We start from the raw sequence: 13,775 nt of genomic DNA, 5'->3' as shown, positions 1-13,775 counted from the left end.
GACGTGAAATCACTAAATTTGAGGTCTTGGCGACAACGCGAGCCTACAAATGCGAATCTTTTATTCTCTATTGTTACTCTGAAACCGCTCGTACCAATTTATTTTTAGAATACACCGTTCACATTGCACGACGTGAAAGACATGGAGTAATCGCGAAAAAAGAGTTAAGAATGTGCAAAGTAATATTCGAGGCGACATTTTCGTCACCGTCATAGATCTTAAAGTCCCCAATTAGAGGTTTTGACGACGATTTTAGTATACAAATGCGAACCTTTCATTCGAGATTTTTACTCAGAAACTGCTCGCCCCGATTGCTTTCAGGATAGTCCGCTGACATTGTGCGACGCGAACGAGGCGGAATAATCGCGAAAGACTTACGATACTGCAGATCTGAGGTGCATTTAAGGTGACAGTTCGTCGACGTCGCCGTCGTCGTTTCGTAAACTCCCAGATAGTCTGAGAAAACGATAACGCCCAAGAGAGGTATGTGAATGGTAAGCTCCAAGGTAATTGACTCATAATCCGTAACGCTGCATGTGCAATCTGAGTATGACTTCTATTCAAATCTTTGACTTGTGAAGACTGGCCTTACAGAGCTAAATATGTGAGGTGAAATACCATTTTGGAAAATGCTAAACGTGGAGCGTGCAAGCATCGAGTTATGGATGCTCTTGGAAGGTTGCCGAGCACCAAAGAAGCGTGAGTGTCGCACGAGACGATAGCCGATTGCGACTCTAGCTCACACAGGAAATTATAATCATTTTAACAAGCAAAGAAAATCTCTTCTAAAATCAGGACACGAACTTTGCAAGCAATGGAGCACAAGTCAGCTTTTGCCAGGAGCGTGCACCCATGAGCAAAACGCAAGTGCATAATTGAAGAAACAGAGGTCTTTTAAGCCTAGTATTCACTAGCGACGTAAGTACAAGCACAAATCACACAAATAACATTGGAATGAATATACAACGCATTGCGTATTGACGATCGGAGGCTTGTTTTCCTTTTCACTCAAAGTTTATTCTGCTATCGGCAAACACCTTGAAACAAAACATGACAATAAAAGAGCAAAGATCGATCACCTCTTTAAAGTCCAAAAGAAATGCAGAAGCAAGTTCGATTGCCTAATATACGAGATGCTGTTTATAAAGGACATCAAGCCTTCTCTCAACACCCAAAGTGACTCAATCCGCGCCAAACGTTTCACTTGACACTTTCGTTTTTTTTCTATTGTTCGTTTTGTCTTATTTTTGGGTATTATACCCATAGGACACACAACTATTTTTATTGTTTCACGTTTTATATATTCTTATTTCAACCTTTACCGTCTTGACGTGATAACGCCGAAACGTCGTCCATTTTTTAGAATTTTTTAAAATGTTTTTAAAGAATCTTTTAGCGTTTAACTTTTCGATAAAATGTTTTTCCAAATCGCTCCTGTTATTTACTGAACTTACGTTATAATTACCTGTTTGAAAAGTTCGGGGAAGTCATAAACGTAAGTGGTGCCAAGAGACTGGGCTGAAAAACGCTTAAGCTGCAAAATAAGGCAATAGACAATTTTAATTAAGTAGTCTTAGTTTTACAAAGAAGATGTCATGTTATTCTCTAACAAAATATTCACGGTATGATCAAATTAAAACAGTGTGTTTGGAAAACCATTATTTAGGAAATCAAGAAGCTAGGATGGCCTTAACCCGGGCAAAACTCCTCAAGTGCGGTTTGTTAGGAAAAGGTGATAACTCAAGTCCTGTTTACCTGTAGATGGTCCTTGGTAACGTAAGGTGTGCTGATAGGAAGGCCATGATGGGGACCCTGCTTCTGTCCATAGGACTCAAACACAATCTGTGGATCACCCAAAATGTGTGAATAGGACATTTGCATGATGACGCCATTTGACTACAAGTACCAGAATCCTTCAGGTTTTGCTTGTCGCATGCTAATTAGGGCTACTGTCATTTTTACCCCACTGGGAATGCAACATTTCAATAAGAAAAGAAAAACAAACTGAACCCTGGTAGTTGTAGTCAAATGACGCCATCCTGAAAGTTCCCTATTAGTGCGGGTACTTTCAACATTATGGACGATATGAGCCCAAGAATCGATGACCACGTCCACTAATACGTTACACGCATTGTTATGATGACTTTCGCTTTCAACTCGTTCCACACGTAGAATGAATGCGTGTGAACTATCCGTAACTTAAACTGTCCTGAAAGGCGTTAGATATGAAGAGAGAAAAAAAACCGATCGCCTGACGACCTCGTTCTCCACATAATTTCACACCTTTCTTTGGGAGATAAAGGCAAAGAAACGCGAGAAAATGTGAAACGGAAGGAAAGAGCGTGAGGAGACGTTGTTTTTGCTTATTAAACTAAGATGACAATAGGTTTCTACGATGAGAATAGAGGGGGGAGGGGGAAGGGGGAAGGGGAGGGGGAGGGGGGGAGGTAACAAGTCCCACCCCCATTCGGCGACGTCCTCTGCGTGAAATGTTCCTTCGCTGCTCATTCCCTCCGGAAATTACATTCCCCATATATTAATTCCCTATCCGGGACAATGAGTGGTTAGCTTTTCAGTGAGGATCGTTTTACTATTCAGTATTTTGCTTTTGTTTTTGTTGTTGCGAAAGGTCCCAAATGACGGCTGTTTGTGGTACAGCTCGAGTAGGTGAAAGGCTCTCTATTATAGGCTTTTACACAAAGCACGAAAACACATCAATGGAAAAACAAAGCTCAGAATGACTCCCATGTGAGATATATAAAATTTATGAGATGTTTTAGCGTGTGGTATAGCGGAGGGGAGGATTCTTGCGAGCTTCGCTGTATTTTGACTGTGAAAACACGAAGAACGAGAAAAATACTCTGCAACAGAAAGTACGACAAAACATGTAATAAGCCATTTATTACCCAATTTGTTCTGCAAACAGAGAATAACTTTCATCGGAAAAGTGTGACAGTTTTTCAGTATGTCGGATAACAGCACGGCCACGGTTTAAGTTAAGCACCAAGATCAAGTTCATAACAGTGTAATACCTGTCCTGTTCTTTGGTCCGTCACTTCCCGATAAATGTTGAAGTCTAAATAATATCCAGATCCATTAGACATAAACATGCGCAACGGAATCTTCTTTCCAGTGGGCGTGAGTCTGCAAATAGTCACAGGAAATCGTTTTTACAATCCTTTAAACTGCCACTCATAGCGCTGCTACATGTAATGGTCATAGACTCAAATCCTACCCGAGACTATGATCTTCAGTTTTCCTTTCCACCTTCCCAACCAACTCTCTTATTATCTTCCAAACGGGCGTATTACACCATCTCCCACCTGTAGTTGCATTTGCCACCCACAATCTCCCATCTCCTAACCACGAATTTTAACCCTCACAAACGTATTCTCGGGTTTCACTCACGTGATCAACTGATATGTTTTCAACGAAAACAAAAGAAAAAGTTTGCATAAAAACAGAGATCAATTTCCGGAGGATTGGATTCGGGACTCCAACATGGCCGCCGTTTCATTGTTTGGGGACTCCAACATGGCGCCCGTGACGTCATGTGAAAACCCGCAATTACCCACCGTCCAAAAATCCCTTGAGAAACCTTATTAGCCTGGGAATTATATGATACAATTTACGGTTTATTGTGGCAATACGATTTCCCCATTACTACGGAAAGACAAGACAACAAACAGGGAAATCAAGGCCCAGAAGGTAACTGAACACGTCCCAACACTGCCGATATAAATCCTCTAGATAAGCAAATGTTCGCGTTGAACTAAGAATGAAAACGAGAAAGATCCAAAGAAAATTAAAACCTGTTGGCCTTTTTCCGTTTTAGTTAATTAAGCTGACGGAAATTAAAGTGTCGGCACTGTCACAGATTTCAAGATATACTGGAGCCCCCTCTTGAAGCTCAGAGTGAGCATCTGAATATATCTGGTATTCTGTGATCAAGGCAGAACAATGCGAAAACTGCGAGTTTCGCTCCGCTATATGGTCAGAGCAAAACAGCTGAGGGACGTATCTAAAAAAACAACAACGTTGCCATCAGTGAAACCCTAAAATGCGAGCAAACATACCAACAATACTAAAATACTTCACTGGCATTTAAACACAATGTTACCTGATCGTGACTTTGATTTCAGCCTGTAAAACGCGTAGTTTCCATAGTCTTCTTCCGTATCTCGTTACTATGTGACGAATACTCTCTTCAATCTACATAAAAGAGACAAACACGATTTAAAGTTAAAGCCATGTTATTGAGATTCCGTTTTACTTTCGATCATCTTTTTACAATTCGTAATCAAGTATTTTCACCATTTTAAGTAAAAAAAAAAACAATTCGTTATATTTTTCGTTTCGAGAAACATGTAAGTAGTTGAATGCGCCGATTTAAACAAAGCGTGTGTCCAGTTATCAGTTATTCTCGCAACTTACGTCGCAGTTGTGGCGTGCGAAAAAAAGGTGGTACAAAAATTCTCTTGTACAGCATAGCACGCCAAAAACATGCCTCATTTGTTTATAACCATAACATTGTAAATCCCCAATTAAGAGGTCGCCTCTGAAAAAAGATAAGTTGGCGTGGAACTTATATGATGTAACTCTTGTAGTGTTATGACCTGCGTCAGGTCTGCAGTCAACTGACAAAGACCCAGGTCCCCACCATATATAATGCTGTGTGAATTTATTAATCTTCGTGTATTTTGTTACCTGCACTTGCTAATTAAGAGTGCATTAAAGTATACGTACTTGTTTCTCATTATTTGTAAGCCTGTTCTTAATCAATGGAAGTAACAGAACTCTCTTAAAGCTGAGGAATAGCTTTTCCTTCAAAAAAATCACTACAACGGTTAAAGGAGCATTTTCCCAGTAACGAACAAGCAACAAGCACTTTGCTTGAGCTGAGTTATCTGTCACCTACCCTGTTAGGTTCTATGATGACACATGGAACAAAATGAAGGAAAATGTGATTGCAGTCTGTTCTCTTAACCTAAACAAAAAAATACATCAAATTGTTGTATACTTTGAAAGGCATCTCAAAACTAGTAAATCAGTCAGAATTTGACAAATAGTAGTAATTTATTATTACGAACGGTCGTTTGTAATTAAGAACTTCCCAAAGTTTACGAATTGTTATTTAGGAACGGGAGACTATGGCCCGACTAAACTTGGAAGCATCGTTTCCTTGGATCTTAGTTCGGGTGGCTAAGCACTTGTTTAGGGTTCGCGAGGCAAAAATGTATCTGACCTGATTAAAACACATTTTTTTCCGTCAAAGAAGTAAAACGGATTCGTCTCCACAACAATGTTTTTCAGTTTAACCAGACCTTATTGCGCTGGGATCTGAGTCAATCAAAAACAGTACACTTTTTGAATGAGCAAACTTTCATTTCTAATTCCAACAGTTTCACTCACGCTTTCTGAAAAACAAACTTCCAATTGATCTAACGACTCAAGCAGCTGGATCTCGCTTTCCTTCTCCATGTATTCAAATGATGCTTCCTACGAAAAAAAAAGTACCATGAGCAAGGGAAACAACTCGGAAGAGATCGTGTAGTCTGTAAAGTGCGGGCAATGTTATTATAACGGACACTTTGTATCCTTCTAAGCGAAAGGTTGGGCCGACATCTCCTTGACTTTTAAGCAAGAGCAAGGTTGGGTAGAGAAAGCATTGACTATCAAGGGAAGGGTAGGGGACAAAGGAAATGATGAAGGGAGGGGAGATGAAATGCCTCCCCACCACTGATCACTCAGTTCACTATAAGGTAACTCAAGATTCCTAATAAGACACGTTAATTGTCGATTAGAATCTTGTAAACTGCTCGCATTCAAAAAGGTACAGAACTGTGTCCTTGGGGGAAGTTTATCGATGCAAACTAAATTACCTTGGTGATAAAGTCCGAATGCCTCACAATGCTTCTGATAAAGAATCGGTAGTCTGTCACCTCTGACTGGCCTGAGATCTACGAACAACGACGAAAATATCTGAGAAATTTCAAAGTTCTTTTGCAGAACCTCTGTAGCAGAAGAATAGCCCTAAAGTACTAGGTTCACATTTACGAAAATAGATTGTTCAGAGTGGGTAGCATTTCTTCATCATGGCAAGTTCTTCTCATTGGAATAGAAGGCTGGAAAAATTCACGCCCTGTAATCAGTTCATAATAAGAACAATTATTAAGGAGAATGATACTTCGAGATATCCTATTTCGGAGGGACTAGGACCGAGGATAAACGAAGCCCCTACCTATCTCCCGAACAATGAAATGTAGACAGACATATAGATACTCTATTGAATAAAACATTGCAGCCACAAGCCGCCTAGATTAATATAAAATAAATTGAGACTAACAAAAGATTTTTTATACAAAAAGTTAAAAATTTCTGGAAATGTTTATGAACTATACGCTAAGCTCATAGTGAACTCTTCTTACAACGTTCGGTGGGATGTTCAAAAGGAAGGTGCATCCTTTTGGAAGATTACAGCAATATCTTTTATTCGAGTAACACACTCACCTTCTTAGCCGAGCCGAGGTATAAATGAACGTTATGATTTGTTGTTGGAACTGTCTCCAGATCAAAGTTTCTCAAGCGGTTCACTTCCAACTGATAAGCAAGAGCTGGTTCCAAATGTCGATAAATAGAATCCTCTTGAAACTGCCGAAAAAGGTAGCATCAAAACAATGTCATTTCGTATATTTTCTGTCAGTAATTGATACGTTCATTTCTCAGTAGTACATTCTCTTCAAAAATACAGACAAATGTGCCGTTTCTCCGTCAACATGTTCCAAGTAGGTCAGGCATTAAAGTGGTACTACGACCAAAAAAAAAATTTGTTTTTCCTTTGGATTTCAAAACTATGTTAACTAAACACTAACTCACCCAAGTTTTAAGTTCTGATTTTAAAAAGACACCTGTTTACTTTGGCTGGAATTTTCTTATTTATTGGTCCACCATTACTAACTTTAAAATCTTGAGAGAGCTGGGTCGAGGAGAAAATGACGTCAAACACTCACTAGTTTAAGAATGCAATGCGTGTGTACGCGGCCTAATTAATATGCAGCACGGGAGTTTTGGGCTTTCAGACTTTTCAACCCGTGTTTTGCATATATATTAAATTGCGTTTACACGCTGAAATTTTAAGCTAGTGAGTAAATGACGTCATTTTCTCTAGATCCAACCCTCTGAGGTCCACTCGGCCAGTTTTGAACGTGAGTAATGGCGGACCATGAAATCCAAAACTTACACTCAAAATAAACAGCCTTTGGATAAAACCAGAAACCCATAAGGGTTGAAACGTGTAACGCGCGTTCACAGCTTCCGAATATTTAGTGCGAACTGATTGGTTGAATGTTTCAGTGCTAAGTACCATATTTGGAAACCCCTCGCTCTTGTTGTTCCAAATATGGTACTTAGCAAATTGGATATTCAGAAGCTTGTTTCCCAGCACACAAGGGGCCGTTACACGTTTCAACCCTTATGGGTTTCTGATAAAACTCAAAGCTCAAAATTTTGCCAGTTAGGTGTTAAGCGAACACGCTTTCAAAATCTGAAGAAAAAAAGGAAATGATTTTTTGATCATAGTACCACTTTAAGGAGCTTAACCAAAGACGACGACAGCGACGTTATCTGAAAATATTATCACTTGTTATTGCAATGATTTCTCGATAACCCGTTCGGCATGGAGAGTGCGCATCGTCATTTCAGGAATAAAATTGGTGTGAACGATGTGGGTGTTATAGAAGAAATTGTAAAATTTATCGTCAGGTGCTCGCCTCATCAACCTAACCTCAACTTCGGTCATCTCACGTCAAATGAGCAAAAATAATAGCATCACGTTTACGTGAAACGCGAACGGCAAAAGAAACCCCGTGACCAAGCTTTTCCCGCCATTTTCTACGTTTCCCGACTGCCGCTTGCCGTTTCTACGTGAAAGTAGGCATTCTCGCGTTTGCCGTATACGTGAAATTTTCTTCTCGTTTCATCTGCATAAAAAGCTGTTTGCGGAAAAAAAAAGTACCCCAAAACCATTTTCCGGTATGCCAAAGGAGGAAAACTTAGGATTCATGGTTTATAACTGAATCCTTGCCGCAATTTTATTCATGAAAACAGCTTCATCGAAACTCTCAAAATTTGACGATCAAGGATTTTCATTTTATTTTCGCGTCTTTTTCTACAAACAATGTTTAAAAAGACTGAGTTGTTTTGTTTTTGCTTTTTAGTAACTTTATACTCGGGCTGCCGTGAGTCACGCGAAGCAAAAGTAACAACTTTCTCTCTATTTTACGTAAAACTTGAAGTGGTAACAGGACGCTTGCCGTAAACGTAAACGTAAACGTGATGTTAAATCTCTCTAATAGCTCTGCTCGCCTCGTACGTATACGTGCGTTTACTTTTTGATACACTTCTTTTATGTGGAGGACACAAGCACAATTTTCTCTCCAACCATCCTCAACGCTCATACCAAAGTTCATACCAGAAACTTGCCAAAATTCCTGGAATGATAAACACTTTTCATGTCGAAGGACTTGGAATCATCGTGAAATTGTTAGAATGGCGGGAAATAATATTCTTAGGGCGCTTTCCTTTTGTCAGAACTGGCCGGCCAGACCGTCAGTTTGCAAAGAAAATCCAACAATTTCAAGAACACTTGCATGATAACACCTCGTCTACTTCCGGAGGAGTGTATATCATCCTCGAAGAGTGTTAATTTGAAGGCGTTTTAGAGTTAAACCTTCCAAATGCCTGGTCTGGCCGGTCAGTTCTGTCAAATGGAAAGCGCCCTTAAGTAACGTTCTCGTCCCTTTCTTAAGCTCCCTCTTCTCTGGACGAAAACGGCCAAGAAATGTACCAGAATTGTCAACGCATGCGTGCGTGGTGTACATAGCTTTTATTTTTGTTTATTACTGTTTTGTGGTGTTCTCGCGTAGTCGTCGTCGGCGCCCTTGCTTAAGCTCTTGTTGCCACACTCCAGAAACGCAGAGCGTCTGTGTGCGCCTGGTTCGTCACATTGGTCTGAGTGATGGAATAATTGGAAAGATGACCGACATTTCGGTCGTTCGTTCTTCGTCAGAGCCCCTTAAAAAGGGCCGACGAAGGGTAAATGGTGCTATGACGAAGGGCTAACGCTCGAAACGTCCACTATCGAATTTCTTTATGGTTGGTCAATTTACCAGATCAACTCACTTGACAAACCCATTTCTGCGTTTCACTTCCCCACCGACACAGCATCACAGCGGGTTCTTAAGAAGCTAAACCCATGTGCCGTAGCACATTATTGGCTACTCTCTGAGGTCGAGGGGTGGGGAAGAAGTGCTTTCATGTGAAAGCACTCAAGGATCGTTTCGGGAATGTTGTTACTGTGGAATGCAGGATTACAATGGTGATTATTAATAGTATTATTTGATATAATTTATAATGGTAATTGAACTGAGTGGAGGGCAATTTGATCTGAATTCATACTTGTGATTTCACTATTTATCGTTACTCCCCCCCGGACGGTGATGCCAGTCCATCGAAGGGTTACCGCTCCAGAAGTAAGAGTTTTGGGTACCCATTTATACACCTGCCAATTTTCTGGAAAAACCACCATTTTTCTCTGCGACACAAAATTACGTATATCGCAGGATATCTGTTAAGTACGCACGACGAATATTGAGCAGCGCTATGACCATATTTGGACATTGTCACAATGTATTGAATAATAAAAATGTATATATGTATAATATACAGATGTTCATGCATAATATACAGATGTTCATGCATGTGCGAGATACTTACATCATCTCGCGCTCGAAAGGTGAAGAACCAAGGCAACATTCCCTGAGGGATGAATATAATCTTGAGTCAGATATAATCTAACAACACTATCAACAAAACAATCACTCAATAGTTAAGAATCGTTTTCAACTAAACGACTTTTCTGTCGACTGACGTCAAATTTGGAAGTGGAGAATAGTCCATTTTACATTTGTGTGCTTAGTTACCTGGCCTATAAATGAAAGTGAGGCTGGTCATGACCTTGTTTTGATAGAATCCTCATCACTTTTCTTAGTTAAATTATTACTAATTAGCATGACGACAACATCATTAACATAAGAAAAGGAGGTTGATCTGTGTCATAACAAGGTCAACACAAGCCTCACTTTCATTTGAAGGCCAGGTAACTAAGCACACAACTGCAAAGGGGTCGATTGGGCGTCTTTCGATACAAAGAACATAAAGAAAAGTGTCAATGTACAATACCTTACAGTCGCTTATCAGGTATGTAATTCTCCGGATTCCTTTGTCTTTTAAGATCTCTTTCTGGGAAAACAAAAGCAGAAAATAATAGTACAGAACGTAACAAACAAGAAATAGTAAACAATGTACCATTCAGAAATTTCCTTGGACACCATTGTCTAATAATCAAATGAATTCTTAATGTTACGTTTTTTAACACCTGCCGACCTCACGATGTCTACGGAAGGGCGTTTAGGAAAGAAACGGCCACAGTAACAGCAAGAGCAACGCCACAAAACAACCGCATTTTCCGACCACATTTTGTAAAAACTACTTTATTTTTTACAAAATGCGGTCAGAAATTTAAAATCTCGCGCGCCGGCTACTCGGAGGTGAATAACCACTTAATGACTGGTCCCAAGGGGAACAGTGAGTTTTGTTTCCCGGAGACCCTAAACATTGAGAGTCAAGGAGAAACAAAACTCCTGTTTCCCGTGGGACCAGTCATTAAGTGTTTTGTTACACCCCACAACTGAAAATGAACCAAGCTAAATACGAGTATAACCCTTACTAGTTTAATTATAAGCCAAATATCTCAAATAAAAATGAGTAACAATTACTTTCAATAATTACTTTTAACTTTTGCCTCTTATCAGTTGCCGTATTTCTTCCTCACTTCGTACTTGAAAGCATTTTGTCGCGGCCATGACTTGAAAAAACTTGAAAATAACTCAGATTTTCGAATTTCATTGAAAATCTCGTTGGACGTGCTCACAAATTTGCCGCGCTTTGAAGACGCATGTCCTGATCGTGTGCAAGTCCAAGGTTCAAGCTGCTGTTTCCCTGGGGAGTTAGAAAGTTTTGTTCGCCCTAGGGAGTCATACAGTTTTGAGACACGTCACGTGATACGTTCTCGTCCAGCAGAAAACTGCATTTAAAAACATAACAGTACTTGGTTGATCAACTCCGAGTTCGCCAATCAGCGCGAGCGAAGAGCACTATTCACTTATATGTGTGGTATATACTAACGATGAATATTATAGTTGCAATAAAACTTATTTTCGTGTTCTTGAACAATATCTTTTCTCTGCACATTTCATTATGCCATCTTAACTTAAGTTTCTTCTTGAGTACTAAGTATGCCATGTGAGCTGTATCTTCGTCATACAGCTGAGACACTCGCAGTCGCGGACAGTCTTAGCTTACAGGTGAAACGATACATTATCCGAATTCTTACCTTGGACTGAGTGAACTCGTACACCATTTTACGTTGAAGTTCAATATCTTTGGAATTCTTCTGAATTTTCAAGGCAATGTTAATGATGTGAATCGGCTCTTCTTCCTTTTTAGCTCCATGCTAAAACATACAACAAACAAAAGCAAGATTAGGGACTTAAAGATCTTCGACGGTGACGTCGACGAAAACGTCATCTCAAAATATAACTTTGCACGATCATAAGCCTTTCGCTATTTCATCCGCGTCGTGCAATGCGTGCAAACTATCCTGAAAATAAATTGTTAGTTTGCACTTGCGTGATCGACGGCAATGTTTTTCAACGAAAGCAAACGAAAACACAATAATAATAGTTTCAAGACCAACTTGGCAGCAGTTTCTTTGTTTGGGGACACCAACATGGTGGCCTCGACGTCATGAGAAAACCGACAATTGGTACAAGCGGTTTCAATTAAAGTAAAAATAGAGAAATTTGTATGCTCATGTTGTCACAAGGTAGTCTTTAAATGTTCAATAAAATTATTTTTCATATTGTCGTAAAAACGTCAAATTTTCGTGAATCCATGCGTTGTAATGCAGAGTATCGCACTCTCAGCACGATTTTTTTTTTCACTTTTACCTCTTTTAAACAACGACGCTATCGTTTTGTGACGTTTTCCTGGACATCGCCGTCCTAGATAGCCAACTGGCTGAGTGATGCCAACTGAGGAGCGAGGATGGCACAGTCGGTTAGTGCGCAGCCTTGGTGCAAGAGGTCCTGAGTTCGATTCCCGGATCTCACATCCTTGTTTCGACTTCTTTCCGTTCTGTATAGCTTAAGTAGCTTTAAATTCCCGTAAAACGGAGCACTGATGGCGACGGGGGAGTAAAATGAGCGCACTGTCGACCTCAGGTTTGTCAGTTGAATTACTGCTACGAGTTATCGACGTTAAATATGGTTGCTTTACCTTTACTTTTTTCCAACCCTATTAGGTTTTGTTTGGATTATTTCCTTCAGGCCATTAAGTGCCTCAACAAAAGCTTGCCAGATAACTAGATGCATTTCCTCTATAACAAAGCGTTTTCATTTTTTTACTTACTTCTGCTCGGTTCTCCATTTCCCAAACAGGATCAAGGCCAATCCTTCGTGCCATGGGCGATGGCGATAGCTGTTCAGGGGTTGCTAGCTCAAAGCGGTTCATGATTTCATTGAAATGTCTATGCAACATTTACAAGTATGACAGGAAAAAAAATACATAATTTTCATTTACTTGAACAGCGTGGTGTGTAGGTCTCAGGGAAAGTGATCACCGCAGTTATGAAGACTTTTGAGCACATGCGAAAAAAAGAAACTGATCTATGCCGTTCAAGCCCGCAATTTATCAGGATTCTCTCGCAAGTGCTCAAGTTACTTCATAACTGCGATACTTGTGTCCAAACATGCAAGCAATGGCGAAAATGGAGGATTTGACAAAATTCTGCCAAATCCGCCACACGCTCGCCTGCTTGGCAGACGTAAGTATTTCCGGTTATCGTTGCTCTCCACCATTACGTTTCGGTAGAGAGAAACGATAACCGGAAATACATCTGCCACGCAGGCTACAGGGGCACCCAACGTCAATTTTCGGAAAATATCTGTTCGGAAGACGATTTGAGATCTAGAATTTTCGGAACATTTGCTGTAAAATTTCTTGCTTGCCTGCCTCTCCTAGGATTTTCGAAAATCTGAAAAATGGTATAATTGCCCATTTTTAACGGATTTTTACCGTAAAAAGGTCACCTAGAATTTTCGGGAACCTTTTTTTTTGGCTGAATTTTTCGAAAAGGAAAGGTTTGATCCCTATAATTTTCGGATCACTAGACTTTCAGCTAGGAAATCCGAACAGATGAAAATTTTTTTAGGGGATGAAAATAGTGCCTATATCTACCGTTTAAATACTAAAATACGTTCAACAATACTATGTTTAAGTGGTTTTGAACTATATTCTCGTTGGCTGCCCCTGAGGCTACCACACGTCCCTCTCTTGGCGAAATTTCACCAAATCCCACCATGGCGAAATTTAGCCAATCCGCCTCTTTCGTTCGGTTAGGGGTAGGGTTGGGGAAATTTTACCCATCTTTGCTGAGGCCCGTTTTAAACGTCGCATTTCACATGTGCCGAATCTAATGCAAATCAGGAAAATCTATTGTTTTCGTTCACTTGCATTAGCTTCGGCACATGTAAAATGCGACGTTTAAAATTGGCCTGAGTCGTCGCATATCTCCACTTATGTCCAGACAAATGCAGGTAATGGCGAAAATGTATGATTTGGCTTATTTTCCCCAAATCTGCCATTTTTGCCAGAGC

General features: G+C 40.1%; 1 protein-coding gene across 3 annotated transcripts in view; it reads right to left on the bottom strand.

The window, feature by feature from the left end:
- Window positions 1-13,775, bottom strand: part of LOC138008089 (acetyl-CoA carboxylase-like) — an 82,826-nt gene that overhangs the window by 26,172 nt on the left and 42,879 nt on the right. For all 3 annotated transcript variants that reach the window (XM_068855289.1, XM_068855287.1, XM_068855288.1), the window contains exons 38-49: window positions 12,529-12,646; window positions 11,453-11,572; window positions 10,240-10,299; window positions 9,775-9,816; window positions 6,511-6,651; window positions 5,883-5,960; window positions 5,413-5,499; window positions 4,919-4,987; window positions 4,121-4,212; window positions 3,033-3,144; window positions 1,756-1,842; window positions 1,466-1,534 (exon numbers count right to left, since the gene is read on the bottom strand). In XM_068855289.1, coding sequence (XP_068711390.1) covers window positions 1,466-1,534; window positions 1,756-1,842; window positions 3,033-3,144; window positions 4,121-4,212; window positions 4,919-4,987; window positions 5,413-5,499; window positions 5,883-5,960; window positions 6,511-6,651; window positions 9,775-9,816; window positions 10,240-10,299; window positions 11,453-11,572; window positions 12,529-12,646 — 1,075 coding nt within the window. The remainder of the gene's footprint in view (window positions 1-1,465; window positions 1,535-1,755; window positions 1,843-3,032; window positions 3,145-4,120; window positions 4,213-4,918; window positions 4,988-5,412; window positions 5,500-5,882; window positions 5,961-6,510; window positions 6,652-9,774; window positions 9,817-10,239; window positions 10,300-11,452; window positions 11,573-12,528; window positions 12,647-13,775) is intronic.

This window comes from Montipora foliosa, chromosome 6 (assembly GCF_036669935.1).
Source record: "Montipora foliosa isolate CH-2021 chromosome 6, ASM3666993v2, whole genome shotgun sequence".
Lineage (NCBI taxonomy): Eukaryota > Metazoa > Cnidaria > Anthozoa > Scleractinia > Acroporidae > Montipora > Montipora foliosa.
The sequence above is the reverse complement of the archived record's forward strand: the minus strand, read 5'-3'. Positions and strand labels throughout refer to the sequence as shown.